Below are 13606 nucleotides of genomic sequence, written 5' to 3'. Positions count from 1 at the left end.
ACCCCTATCAGTTCAATACCTGTTTCCCAGTTCCTTTGTCTCTCCCTCTTTCTCTCTCCTCCTCACCCACTCTTTTTTTTTTTTTTCCTTTGGAAGTAGGGTCTAACTATGTTGGCTCAAGCTAGCCTTGAATTCTGGGGCTCAAGTGATCTTCCTTCCTCAGCATCCTGAACAGTTGGGAATACAGACATGTACCATCACACCCAGTTTAGTCCCAGCTTAGTCTCATTTCTCTTATCTATACTTCTCAGAGCCCCCAGCTCATGTTCAAGTTTGCCTCTGTCCCCATCTGCCAGGCTTCCACAGTTCTTATAAGACATGCAGACCATCACTGGACAATCCTCTAGAAGGCCAATGCCTGCTCACCCCTCTTAGAGGTCAATTAGTTTGAATATTTGTCTCATCTAGAGTCCAGCAGGCTCTGTTGGCCTAGTTTCAAAGATCCAGTTCCTATTTGGAAAAGAGTAGAAGTTATCATAGGAGCTCCCACTGGCATTGCAGCCCATTGATTGAGGGCAACATATTAGCTGACAAACTTCACTCGAACTCAAGTTTCACTGGAAGCTGGGGTGGGGCCTATGAATTCAGAAGGAAGCAAAGAACAAGGTTGATCCAGGAGAGAAGAGGAGAGGAAGTTCAGAGAAAGGGTGGGTCCAGGGAGGCTCTGTAACAGTTTTCTGCTGTCCAAGAGACCAGCTCTGAGTCAGCATGGCCTATGATCCTTCTGTGGCAATGCTGCTGCTAGATCCACACACATCGGGACGTCAGACCCAAGAACCATAAAAGGACAGAGGGTAAGCCAAGCCCATCTCTCTGGCCTCCGTAAAAGGAGGGTTCTATGTCTCGGTCTTTCCAGCAGTCACCTTGCATGGCATAGGAGGGCCTCAGAGATTTCCTGCCCTGCTAGTTTGTTGCATAACCAGAGAGAGCCATGCACACTTTCTAGTAGAGTCATGGAGGTCCCAGAGATGCATATACTTAACCCAATCAATAACGTCCCCAGACAGGCACAGTCCCAACCGGTAAAGATGGCTGGTAATCAAAGTCATCCAGCATGCCAACAGCTTGGGGCCGATTGTACAAAGTTGCCCAGCTGCACTAACCAAGTGTTTTCCTTCAACTGAAACCAGCACCAGGAAAATTCATGTTGAACACTGTTAGAACAAATAAGAAAACTGTATAAAGAGTATGAGCACTCCCAGTCCACCTGAGCCAACAGTCACAAAAACTAATGTGCAACTATGTGCAAGAAAGAAAAAGGACTTACCTCATCTACAGACACAGGCAGGATGACACGACTACAAGAGAAGGAAAAAGAATGTGAACTTCTGGCTCTGAAACTGCCACAGGTTCTTAAAGCATCATGTTAGAACAGTATTCAATGTTTTGTTGAATGACACTATGCTCAGTGACAAAAATCCAGCAGGAAATGGGACACTTTGAGTCCTTCTGACATTCCATTTAGAACCCTGTGGTTCAATGCAAACCTGAATTCCCACCAGTTACTTCCCAGGCCTCTGACTCACATTTAAAGCTGTCTTTTGCTCCTACTCCCTCACCCATCCCATCTCCCCTGAGTCTAGTAGAACAGAGAGGTTAGCACAGAAAGACCCAACATGATTAGGATTCAGACCCAAAGAATCAGGTTCTGGGGATTTGCATTTCTATGGACCCACCAACAGCCCTCAAGGTGAAAGACTGAGAAAGGGCCAAGTTCCTTGGAGATTTAATTACCCTAAGAGTACATACTAACCACCTCTGCTCTGGAACAGACATTACAATACAAACTACTACCATGAAACCACCAGACTTCCAGAAGCTGTCCAAATGCACCCCACCTGATCCCTTTCTTATTCTCCATTTCAATGGTCACCATCTGTTAGAAGTATAAGCAATAACCAAATGGAGAAGCCATGGCCAGCAAAGTCCCACAAGGGACAAAATTCCACAGAGGTGAAAAGGCTAGTGGCACTTCTCTAGGTGGCTTGCTTTTGTAATGCAGATCAATGGCTAATCCCCAGTTCACTGCTGCAAGGTAAGAGAGCTGAGAGAAAAAGTCTTGGATGTATTCCTATAAGTCAAGTCAGTTTCAAAGCTTAAATTCTCAGTTCTTGGGGCCTTGCTGGAACCCGCTGGGCCCTTCTGCTTCTTGTGTGCTTGCTTGGTGAAGCATGAGCTGCTATGTCCTTCTTCCTATGCAGTGGGTTCAAACATGTTTTCTTGCTCCAGGCTGGGAAAGCTTGCTATTTCCTAGTTGCAAAAAGGTCCCTCAGGAAACAAGAACAACAGAGGGGTCAGAGGAAGAAGCACACAGAGGGGTGGGAGGAAAGCGTCACAGTAAAGGCCAAGCAGAAAAGTAACAAGAAAAACATAATGGAGTCCAAGTATTTACTGCCTTCCTCCAAACTACTTGAATAACATAAATCCTTTGGTTTACTGGATGCTACCACTAATGCACTCCTCCCATTAGAGAAAGCCAATGGTGCAGAAAAATCCTCCCAAGTTGGAGGCCAGAATTTCTGCACCCTTGGAAGAAACTTCCTAGAAAACAATGCATCTTTTATCTTCAAGAACACAGCAAAAATCACATCCGAGAATTTGCAGAAATCAAATCATGGAGAATCCTGTTAGAGGAAGTGTCACAAAAATCAACAGGGACAACCTTTAGACCCAAGTCTCCCCCTAAAAGAGACTGGTATCAGCCAATTCCTCACAAATGCTCTGAGGCTGCTTTCACTACAACAGCACACCAGGCATTTCTCCTGTGCTCCTTAGGAACAAAACAACTTCAGCAGCAATAGGGTACACTTCCAAAAGACAGGGCCACAGAGGCACAGCTGGCTGAGACTGGAGATATGCTCACTATAGTGTGACCTTCACTCGCACCCTTCCTGGAGCTGCAGTGCTGCAGACATAGCCAAATCTCTCAGATGGCCCCCTCCTGCCCTGTCCCCTGCCCAGGGATGCATACCCAGGGCAGAAGTCAAGCAGGAAGGAAATGCAAGCAGCTCTGCATCCCAGCACCTTGGGCCTTTCCCTGGCAGGCATCAAGGATAGGAAAACAAAGAATAAGAACGAGCACCTCCCTTCAAAATTCACTTAGATCTCGTCTAAAAGACCCTTCTTTCTCCTGTCTGACCTTCTTTTCAAAACTACTGATTTCTACAGATTCTAGGCATAGGAAAGAGTATCAGAAAAATGGGAAAAGTCTATTCATTTGGACCCAAGATTTAAAATGTACCATGTTCCCTTTCTTGGAGAACCTTGAGCTCTGGCTTGAGTCTGGGTGTCAAGAAACAGAGGTGACAGGACCTCCAAATAATGCTTTTCACATGAGATGTCAAACTGGGATGACACCTGGATCTCTTCTTGCTTTGTTATCCAAACTTCACACTACATCCTAAACACCTCCAAGAAGCAAGCCAGAAGGGGACCAACTAAGTGCCTTCACTTCAAAATGGGAAAAGCCCTCTATACACCTGCCTGCTAACAAGAGCTTCAAGGGTTTCATTCTACCTGGACATCTCCCACTTCTGGACTTCTGGGGCTCTAACAGACCACTTGCCCACTTACCCTCCTTCCAGGGAAGCACAGTTTAACTATAAATTCTCACACATCCAATCTCCCATTTGGGGGAAATGGTGTCCTGTGATGTTTACTTGAAACCATGAACTTCAGGAATGGACCAACTTGTATTTGAAAGATTAAGCAATCCTGACATCCCCACCTGTCATCCAATCTTCTGGATTTGAAAAGTAAACCCACCTCCCTGCAACCCCTGGCAAAAGTCACCAATTTCTCATCCCAAGGCATTACTTAAGAACTCCTTCACCCTTCAATGTCACTCCTCAACTAATGCTTTTACGGAAAACGTCTTGGTTTCTCAAAGAAATTTCCCATCCCTTGGCACCAAGACTGAGAATCTCCTAAAGATAGACTTCCCCTGCCCTGGACCCCATCACCTCCAACTCACATATTCAACATATTCTCCTCACAACTCAACATATTCTCTGGGCTAGCCTCTATCCTTGTAACTTTCTGGTCATCTTCCATCACATAACTCCCTCATATCACTTTGGATACTGCCCAATATTTTCTGAACTCCTCACTCAAGTGTTAAGTTCAACACAGTCATCCCAAGCTTTTCCCAAATGTCTCCTCTTCTGCAGCTACCACTTGGGCACTGTCACTCTGGTCTCCGGACCTCAGCCCCTTCTGTTCTATCTCCCTTCTGTCACCCAAGTCTGGCCCTGACCCCCTAGATCTCTTACAGTGTCCATTTATTGCAATCCTTCCCCTGCTGTCAAGGTGGCCACACTACATACATACTCCAGGTTCCCTCTCAGCACTCCTCATCATCACAACTCCATTCCAAGAGCTCTCTTATCTGAGCTTTCCTGCCCCTTACTTCTCAGCCCTCCCCACTACCGCCTAGCTCACCAGCTCTGCCTGCCCTTGTCCCACTGTTTCTTGGTCCCTGAGATAACTCCTCTGTCTCCCACAGGTCCTCTCAGCCCCTTCTACAGTTCTAGCTGGTTCCTTCATCCCCTCGGCCCCCACTATAGGACCACCCATGTCTCATCCAGTGCTCTGAATTCCCTCGACCCCTCCTCATGTCCTGCCAGGTTCTCACTGTCCCTTTGACCCCACTTCAGGCCCTATCCCGCCCTCACTGTCTCCTTGGCCTCTCCTCAGGCCTATTCAGCCTTCACTCTCCCTTGGGCCCTACCTCTAGTGCTGTCTGGCTCTCAGCCCCTGTGGCCCCACGTCAGGCCCCGTCCAGCCCCTAAGGTCCCCTGCTCTCCTTCTGGGCCGCCCAACAGCCCATTCCGCGTTCTTCATCCTCTCCGCCCGGCATCAGCCTCCTTGATCGTCATCTCCGACCCTCCCTTCCTCCTCGCTTCCGCACCGCCGGCCGGTCACTCACTACTCCTTGAGCAGCACCATGTCGCTCCGCAGCTCGGCGGCTGTCCGCTGCCCGCCCGGCTTCCCGCCCGCTTCCCGGCGGCCGCTCTCCCAGCAGCGGCCCGACCCGGCTGCCTGTGCGCTTTCGTCGTGGTCTGCTCGGTCCCCGCCGCTCTCGCTGAGGCGCCGCGCCGGCTCCTGCAGCCCTGGCCTCGCCGCCTCCCGCGCCGCTGCCGACGCCGCCCGGAGCTCCGGTTCCGCAGCGCCGCGCGGGGGCGGGGCGTCTCTGCGGCAACCAGAGCGTCACACGCATAGGTGCGCGCTGACCTCACGGGAAGGCGGGACCTTCTCGGGCCCGCCCCTCCCTCCCTCCTTAAATGGGCAGTGGCGTCAACGTAGGCATCCGAGGTGGGCTGGGGCGTGCCCCAAGACCCGGGTGGTAGGTAGAGCAGATGTCGAGGTGTCCCGCAGGGTGTCAAGTGTGAGTTCTCTACTCCAGGAACGAATGCACCTGTATGATGGGTCCTCCTGTTGAGATCCAGGAAAAAGTTGAGTTAAAAAAAAAGAAAGAAGAAAGAATGTAGAGCTCTGAGTCTACTCAGTGATAGAATGCTTGCCTTGCATTCACGAAGCCCTGAGTTCACGTCCAGCATAGGGAAAAAATATTACATAATAACCTAATGTGTGTGCAAGTTCCTCTAAGTACTTGACGTTTCACAACAACGCTACCAGAAAGCTATTGTTACTGTCCCCGTTTACAAGTGTGAGAAGAGGGCAGAAGTTAAGACACGTGCCCAAGTCCCCAACTTATATGTGATGGAGCTGAGATTTTAACCCAGCAGTTATAATGTCACATCATTCATTCAGTAAATATTTGCAGAGTGCTTGCTGGGTACCAGAACCTGTGTTTGTTTTGTTTTGTTTTTTGGTACCGAGGATCGAACCCAGGGGTACTTTACCCATGAGCCACATCCCCAGTCTTTTTTTTTTTTTTTTTTTTAATTTGTTATTTATTTGTATTGTTTTTTAAACATTTGGGGGGGGGCTGGGGATATAGCTCAGTTGGTAGAGTGCTTGTTTCACATGCACAAGGCCCTGGGTTCAATCCCCAGCACCACAAAAAAATGTATATGTACATATATATTTTGAACCTTTATTTTTATTTGTTTATTTATACGCAGTGCTGAGAATCGAACCCAATGCCTCACACATGCTAGGCAAGTGTTCTACCACTAAACCACAACCCCAGCCCTCTTTTTTAAATTTTTTGTTTTGAAACAGAGTCTTGCTAAGTTGCTTAAGGCCTTGCTAATTTGCTGAAGCTGGCCTCCAGCTTGTGATCCTCCTGCTCAGCCTTCTGAGTTGCTGAGTTGCTGGGATCCCAGGCATGTGCTACCACACCAGGCAGGCAAGCCTGGGTTTTTGTTGAGAGGGTGAACAGGTAGATACCATTCAGTCCTTAGGGAAGTCAGGGTCTAGAGGAGCTGAGGAGCTGCAGGAAGTGGGGAGGGGTAGGCGGGTGGTGACAGGGTATTTGGAATCCACCCTAGGCCTTGGGAAGGCATTTCAGGGTTTCTAGCAGTGATGTCAGCAAGATTAGTGTGTAAATACTCTGAAAGTTAAGGGGAAGAGAGGAATGGAGTGGACCAGACCATAGACATAGAGAGCACTTAGGAGACTGCTGCTAAAGTTCAGGGAGCATCCAGGAGGTAAAAAGACCAAGATTTAGCAGGGCACGACAGTGCAGCTAACCAGGAGACAAGATTGCAAGTTGGAGACCAGTCTCGGCAATTTAGTGAAACACTTTCTCAAAATAGAAATAAAAAATGACTGGGGATATAGGTCAGAGATAGAGTGCCCCTGGGTTCAATCCCCACCTCAGAGAGAGAGAGAAAGGGCAAGACTTGTTGACTAATTGAGAGTGTGATAAGGTGAGAGGGGAGGAGGCAAGGAAATTTTGGGGCTGTCTGGCCTGGGGCCTGGATGGACAATACTGCCTTCAGTGAGACACAGGAAGGCAGATTGACACCGGAGAGATAATGACTTCAGAGTGGGACTCACTGAGTATGTGGAGCTCAAAGGGCCATCCAGCTGAAGTGGTGAGTAAATGGGCTGCTTAGGATAGGGGACCTGGAAAGGGAGGATGAGGCAGGTACCATACAGTTGCCAATTCATTACTGGTGCCCCATCACCCTGAGTATTGTACATGTTGGCCACTCATTCATCAAATCCTAGAGTGGAAGTAAGGAAGGCCCCAGAAATCCAAGCCCAGACCAAAAAAGAAGACATGGTGATCTGAAGTCCAAGAATAAATCCCTGGTCCCTGGTACCCTGATCCTCCAGCACAGGGCTTTTTCTCTTACATAGTACCAATGGATAGTTCTTTGACAAATGCCTGTGCAGGCTCTGTCCAGGAAGTAACCAAATCCTGCCTCCTGGGAACTTGCAGTCTAGATCAGGAAACTACATTTACTCATTCACTCAATAAATATTGATTGAGCACCCTGGCCCTGATCTAGGTCTTTTTCAAAGCACTTAGGATACCGGGATGACCAAGCAAGATAAGGTCCTTCCCTTGCGGAGTGGAGGGAAGCATAATACAAAGAAATGCAGAAGTGAATTTCAGGAGTTCTCAATCACTGAGCCACATCCCCAACCCTTTTACTTTTTATTTTTTGTTTGAGACAGGGTCTTGCTAAGTTGCTTAGGCTAAATTGCTAAATTGCTAAGGCTAAATTGCTGAGGCTCGCCTTGAACTTGTGATACTCTTGCCTCAGCCTCCCAAGCCACTGGGATTACAGGTGAACACTAGTGTGCTCAGCTTACTGTTATGAGGAAGCTGAACTGGGTGACTGGCTTTGGTGGGAGACAATAGCTGGGTGGTCAGGGAAGACCCTGGAAGAAGGCAATGTTTAGATGAGATCTGAAAGATGAGAGGAATTATTGCTAAACTGGCTCCGTAGTTGAGGTGAGTTGCTCTATATTTGAGGTGATTGGAGGGCTGCCCTGGTCACTGGGGTGAAAAAAACAAAACAACCATCAGAATCTATGAAAAACACCCAGCGGCTCAGGAGACTGAGGCAAGTTCAAGGACAGCCTCGGCAACTTAATGAGGTCCAAAGCAACTTAGTGAGGCCCTGTCTCAAAATAAAAAATAAGAAAGGGCTGAGAATGTGGCTCAGTGGTAAAGTGCCCCTGGGTTCAATCCCAGTACCACCAGGAAAAAAAAAAAAAAAAAAAATCCATGAAAAACAACCTCTGGACTCCAGGAGTTCATAGAGTGTTCTGTCAGCTCTCACAAAAAAAAAAAAAAAAAAATCACCAGCAATTGAGGCAGTTTGTGATAAAGGTGACCATGTGTGATGCAAGGATCAGCAGTGGAGAAGGTTGGAGGTGGTATAGGAAGTATCTTGGGACATGGGGGACTTGAACCAGATTTGGCCAGAAAGAAGGAATATCATTTCCAGGAAGTAGCAGAATTGGAAGTGGGAGAAGAGAGCAGAGCATGCTGGTTAGCGCTTGAGTGGAAAGTGAGGTGAGATGGTACACAGATGGGGCCTTGAATGCCAAGTAAGAGAAGTGGCCTTCTGTTCTATGGGCTGGGGAGTCATTTGAGGACCTTCGGGAATCCCCTTCCTCACTTCCCAGGTTCACCATTCTGGGGAATTTGCTGCTCTTGAGTCATCTCTTTTCTTTCCTGAAGTATTTAAAAACTGATGTCAGACCTCATGTCACCTCATCCCTCCATGTTTCAGCGTGTGTTTTAGTTTTTGGAGGGTTGGGGGAGTACTGGAGATTTAGCCCAGGAGTAATTTAACATTACCACAGCACCCAACTTGTGTGTTTTAGAAATACAGCTATTTAGTCAGGCACTATGGCACATGTCTGTAATCCCAGCGGCTGAGATTACAGAAGGGTGGCTGAGGCAGAAGGATCTCGAGTTCAAGCCAGCCTCAGCAACAGCAAGGTGCTAAGCAGCCCAGTGAGACCCTGTCTCTAAATAAAATATTAAAAAGGCTGGGGATGTGGCTCAGTGGTTAAGTGCCCATGGGTTCAGTCCTCAATACCAAACAACAACAACAAAACAAAACAAAAAAGAAATATAACTATTTCCTTATAAATGCACAGCGTCATTGTCATACCTACCAGAATTAATCATTTCTTTTTCTTACTGCAGTACTAGAGATAGAACCCAGGGCTTGGGACATGGCTAGGCAAGCACTCTGCCATTGAGCTGCACCCTCAGCCCTAATTTTTAAATAGTATCACTTCCCTAATTCATTTTCAAATTTTCATGGTTATCTAAAAATTGTCATAATGTCATTTCTTTTAGAGAAATTCAGTATTCAAACAAGGTCTCCACCCCACACACACACATTTTATTTATTTATTTACTTATTTTAATTGTATACGGACACAATAACTTTATTTATTTATTTTTATGTGGTGCTGAGGATCCAACCCAGTGCCTCACAGGTGCCAGACAAGTGAGCCACCCCTGAGCTACAGCCTCTGCCCTCCACATTTTATTTTGAGTTCTGGTTCTTCTATCTTTTTTACCCTAGCAAGTTTGCTTCACCTATACATAGGGTTAGCCTTCACATGCAAGGGTCACATCATTTTCCAATGTGACCACTGTGGGTCACTGGCCCACTGACACACTGGTGACTGATGCCTTAGAGCCTCAGCCCTATCACATCCTTTGCCACCTTGTGCAAGTTACTTAACCTCTCTGTGTCTCAGGCTCTTCATTTGTAAAATGGAGATGAAAGTAAGTGCTTGCCTCATGGATTGCTGATTCTTCAAGTGAAGCAATGTACCTAAAGCAATTTTGTGCAGGGCATGGCAAATTTCCATGTTATTATTATGGGGAAAGGGTGTTCCAAGGAAGGAGGGATGGATACCAACACTCCTCAGAATTGCTTCTGAATGTTCCAGGCCTAAAAGAGGAAGGAGAGAAAGACGCCACTCTGGAGTGTCACCACTATCTTTCTCTGTGTCTTTCTTTGCCTCGCTCCCTCTGTCTTCTTATCATCTCTCCGGCAGCTCTTTGTTTCTTTTGTATGTCTTTTTCTTTCCTGACTCTCTCTGTTTCTTTTTCTTCTCTCTCTCTCTCTCTCTCTCTCTTCCACTCCACATTTCTCTTTATGTCTCTCTTTCTTCTATCTCTCTGCACTTCTCTGCTTCTCTCTCTCTTTTGTAAAAAATATTTAGTTGTAGTTGGACATAATACCTTTATTTTATTTATTCATTTTTATGTGGTGCTGAGGATCCAATCCAGTGCCTCACACGTGCTAGGTGAGCACTCTACCACTGAGCTATAACCTCAGCCCCTACTCTCTACCTGTCTTATTCATTCTCCTCTTGGGTTCCTTCTCTAACTCTGCACCCCTCCCCGCGGCTGCCCATGGTCAGTCTTCGTTACCTACTCTGGGCAGTGTGCCTTCGGCTTGTGTTTCTTTCACCTTCTCTTTGCAGCTGTCTTCTTTCTCCTGTTCTCTCTCTCCCTCCACCCACCCCCTTCATCTCATGGTTCCAGTCCCTGCAGTGTCTCCTAGCTGGCCAGTCCTTGTGACCGCCTCCATTACAGCCGCTCCATAACCCATCTCCACATATCTCAGGGAGACTGTGTTTCACGGTTTCCATCTTCTGCTCTGTCCCTTCCTGGCTGATGAGAACATGCTCCTCTCCTAGTCTGTCTCTATTTCAGCTTCTTTTCTATTTATTTCTGTCTGTCTCTTTTTCAGTGTCATCCATAATATTTACTGAGCAGCTATTCCATGCCAGGCACCATCCAGGGAACTGGATGATGGGATAGTGCTGACCTAGGTAGGTATGTGCCAGCTTTCAAGGAATTCCAGCTCTGCTGAGGAGACAGGCACCAGACAAAGGAACAGGACAACACATGACCCTGGCTGCCCAGATCATCCTGTTGGGCACAGGAGTTGGCAAGGACTTGGGCCGTGAGGGCAAATTGGCTCTGTTCTGAGCTTCCCTGACAATTGCCTGTCCCTAAATAGGGATTGCGCACCACTCAGGAAACCAGATCAGAGTGTTTAACCCATTTGCTCACTCAACAGCATTCATTATGAGCCAAGCTGAGGGAGACAAGTAAAAAGAAAAGGTCCCCAGCCTATGCAGGACCACAGTCTACCATAGGAGGGAGACAAGAGTAGCATATGCTAGGCAGAGGAAACCAAAGGCAGAGGAGACCCTTCATCTCCTCCACATCTTACCTCTGACAGGTTTGTTCTGCATAGGGTTAAAAATGTTTTCAGCAGCTGTGATATTTTTCTAAAAAATTCTTCAGAATCAACATTTGAAAAAGGGAATATTTTATGTACAACTCAGGGTTTCCAGCTTCTCTGAAAAAAAAAAAAAAAAAAAAATTTGGCTCACACTTGAAACCCCAGTGGTTTTAAAGGCTGAGGCAGGAGGATCATAAGTTCAAAGCCAGCCTCACAATTTAGTGAGGCCCTAAGCAACTTAGTGAGACCCTGTCTCTAAATAAAAAAATAAATAGGACTGGGGATGTGGCTCAGTGGTTAAGCAGCCCTGGCAGATCTGGCAAAACAGGGCTCATCTCCATGTGACAGTAACTGGCTGGAGCTGTATCAAGGTTGTCTCTCTAGATGGGGGTTACAGTCCAGCATTCCCCTTGTGTCCCTGACATGGAAGTCAAGTCTAGATGCCCCTGAATGACCACAGATCTTATACTGTTATGCTGTGGCTCTCCTTATATTAGAGAAATATTTTTTGTGCTGTCTCATCAAAAGTGGAGATATGAGCTAGGCATTGTGGTACACACCTGTAATCCTAGCAATTCAGGAAGCTGAGGCAGGGGATTGCAAGTAAGGACAGACTTAGCAACTTAGCAAGACCCTCAACTTATGAGGCCCTGTCTCAATATAAAAAATCAAAAGGGCCAGGGGTATAACTTAGTGGTAAAACACCCTAGGGTTCAATCCCCAGTCCAAAAAAAAAAAAAAAAAAACCAGAAGTGTGAGAAGTTATACTCCATATATGCATAATATGTCAAAAAAATTCTGTCACATATAACTAATAAGAACAAATAAAAAAGATTAAAACATAAAGAAAAAAAGTGGGCAAACGAAAGGTAACAATAAGAACCAGGCACAGAGCCTGGTACACTTGTATTCCAGGAGACTTGGGAGGCTGAGGCAGGTGAATTGCAAGTTTGAGGCCAGCCTCAGCAACTTAGCCTGACTCTGTCTAAAAATAAAAAATAAAAAGCAAAAAAGCCTGGGGATGTGGCTCAGTGGCAAAGCGCCCCTGGGTTTAATCTCCAGTACCAGAAACAAACAAAAAAATAAACCCAGCCACTTGGGAGGTGAAGGCAAGAGGATCACAAGTTCAAGGCCAGCTTTAGCAACTTAATGAGACCTTGTCTTAAATTTAAAAAAAAAAAAAAAATAGCTAGGGATATAACTCAGTGGTAAGCACCCCTGGGTTCAATCTCCAGTACTGGGGTAGGAGGTTGATGGGAAGAAAGGTAACAACAGAGAGATGTGGCAGAGCTCGGCTTCTGAGTTTGCACTCCTAACAAGGAGCAGCTACGGGCTGCCCCTCATCCCTGTCTGAGCTGCATCACCCCTGCTACCCACACCTTCCTTGAGTCCCCTCCACCCTAATAGGATCAGGGGCCATGCTTCTGACAATCAGGCAATCCCCCACTAGCACACCCCCTGGTTCAGTGAGAATGGGGATCTCCCTGGGGCTTCCCCGGGTGAGGGGCCCCAGAAGTTCCCTCCCTCCTGCTGCCATTGCCCAGGGCCCTTCTAGGTAGGTGGCCAACTTGGTGAAAAACCTGTAGGAGAGGCAATTCTTTCTCCCTTAAAACTAGGATTCAGCAGCAAGCCTTGAGCTTCCCACCAGGAGGCCCCTTACTCTGTCCTGCCCACAGTTCTTCCCAGGACAGTACAGAAAGGAAAACCAGCAACCACAGCATACAGGAGGGTGTGGTCAGGGAGTGCACCTCAGACAAGGGAACAGGGCATCTGCAAGAGATGTGTGACCCAGGGAGAAAGAGACCAAAGAGCAACCAAGGAAGAAGCAGTTCTTAGTCATTCTCAGCATACATTTATTGAGTGCTTACTGTGTGCCCAGGAGTAAGCCAGGTGCTAGAAACAGCAAAGGGACAGGGAAGTCAGGGTCAGCTGTTGAGTTGCCAGTGATGCCACATTGACCCTGGTTACCATGGGGAATAAACTCTCCAGGCACCACTCTGAGGGACTGGGCTGGGGCCTGGGGCCTGGACCCTCGACCGGCCTGCCTAGATGTTGCTTCTATCAACAACAGAAAGGGATCCAGTGAGGCAAGAGCCCTTTGATCCCCACAGGTGCCAAGGCACACAGTCAAGCTCCTACACACTCCTCAAACATGTACATATCCCAACATACCCAGGATACATCTCAGACTTGTGTGCACGCGCGCACACACACACACACACACACACACACACACACACACACACACACAGAGTCAGAGGCACAGCCAAGCAGTGTTCAAGGAGATGATGCTACCCCCATGGCTGGAACTGAGTCACTCTGCTCAGTACAAACCTGCCCAATACTTAGAGATGACCTCGAGATGCTTTTTGGCTAAGTCTCTTACCAAAATGTGAAAGACATAAAGGAAAGTAATCAAGGGAAAATAGCTTAAGGCTTTGCTGAGAGAGGGA

General features: G+C 47.2%; 1 protein-coding gene across 1 annotated transcript in view; it reads right to left on the bottom strand.

The window, feature by feature from the left end:
• Window positions 1-5186, bottom strand: part of PITPNA (phosphatidylinositol transfer protein alpha) — a 37361-nt gene extending 32175 nt beyond the window's left edge. Inside the window, exons 1-2 of the mRNA XM_079130997.1 lie at window positions 4928-5186; window positions 1268-1298 (exon numbers count right to left, since the gene is read on the bottom strand). Of these exons, the coding sequence (XP_078987123.1) occupies window positions 1268-1298; window positions 4928-4947 (51 nt within the window). The 5' untranslated portion in view covers window positions 4948-5186. The remainder of the gene's footprint in view (window positions 1-1267; window positions 1299-4927) is intronic.
• Between the last annotated feature and the right edge of the window lie 8420 nt (window positions 5187-13606).

The sequence above is a fragment of the Sciurus vulgaris genome (assembly GCF_902686455.1).
Source record: "Sciurus vulgaris genome assembly, chromosome: 3".
NCBI classification, from domain to species: Eukaryota; Metazoa; Chordata; class Mammalia; order Rodentia; family Sciuridae; genus Sciurus; species Sciurus vulgaris.
Note: the sequence above shows the minus strand (reverse complement) of the source record. Positions and strands in the feature narration are given on the sequence as shown.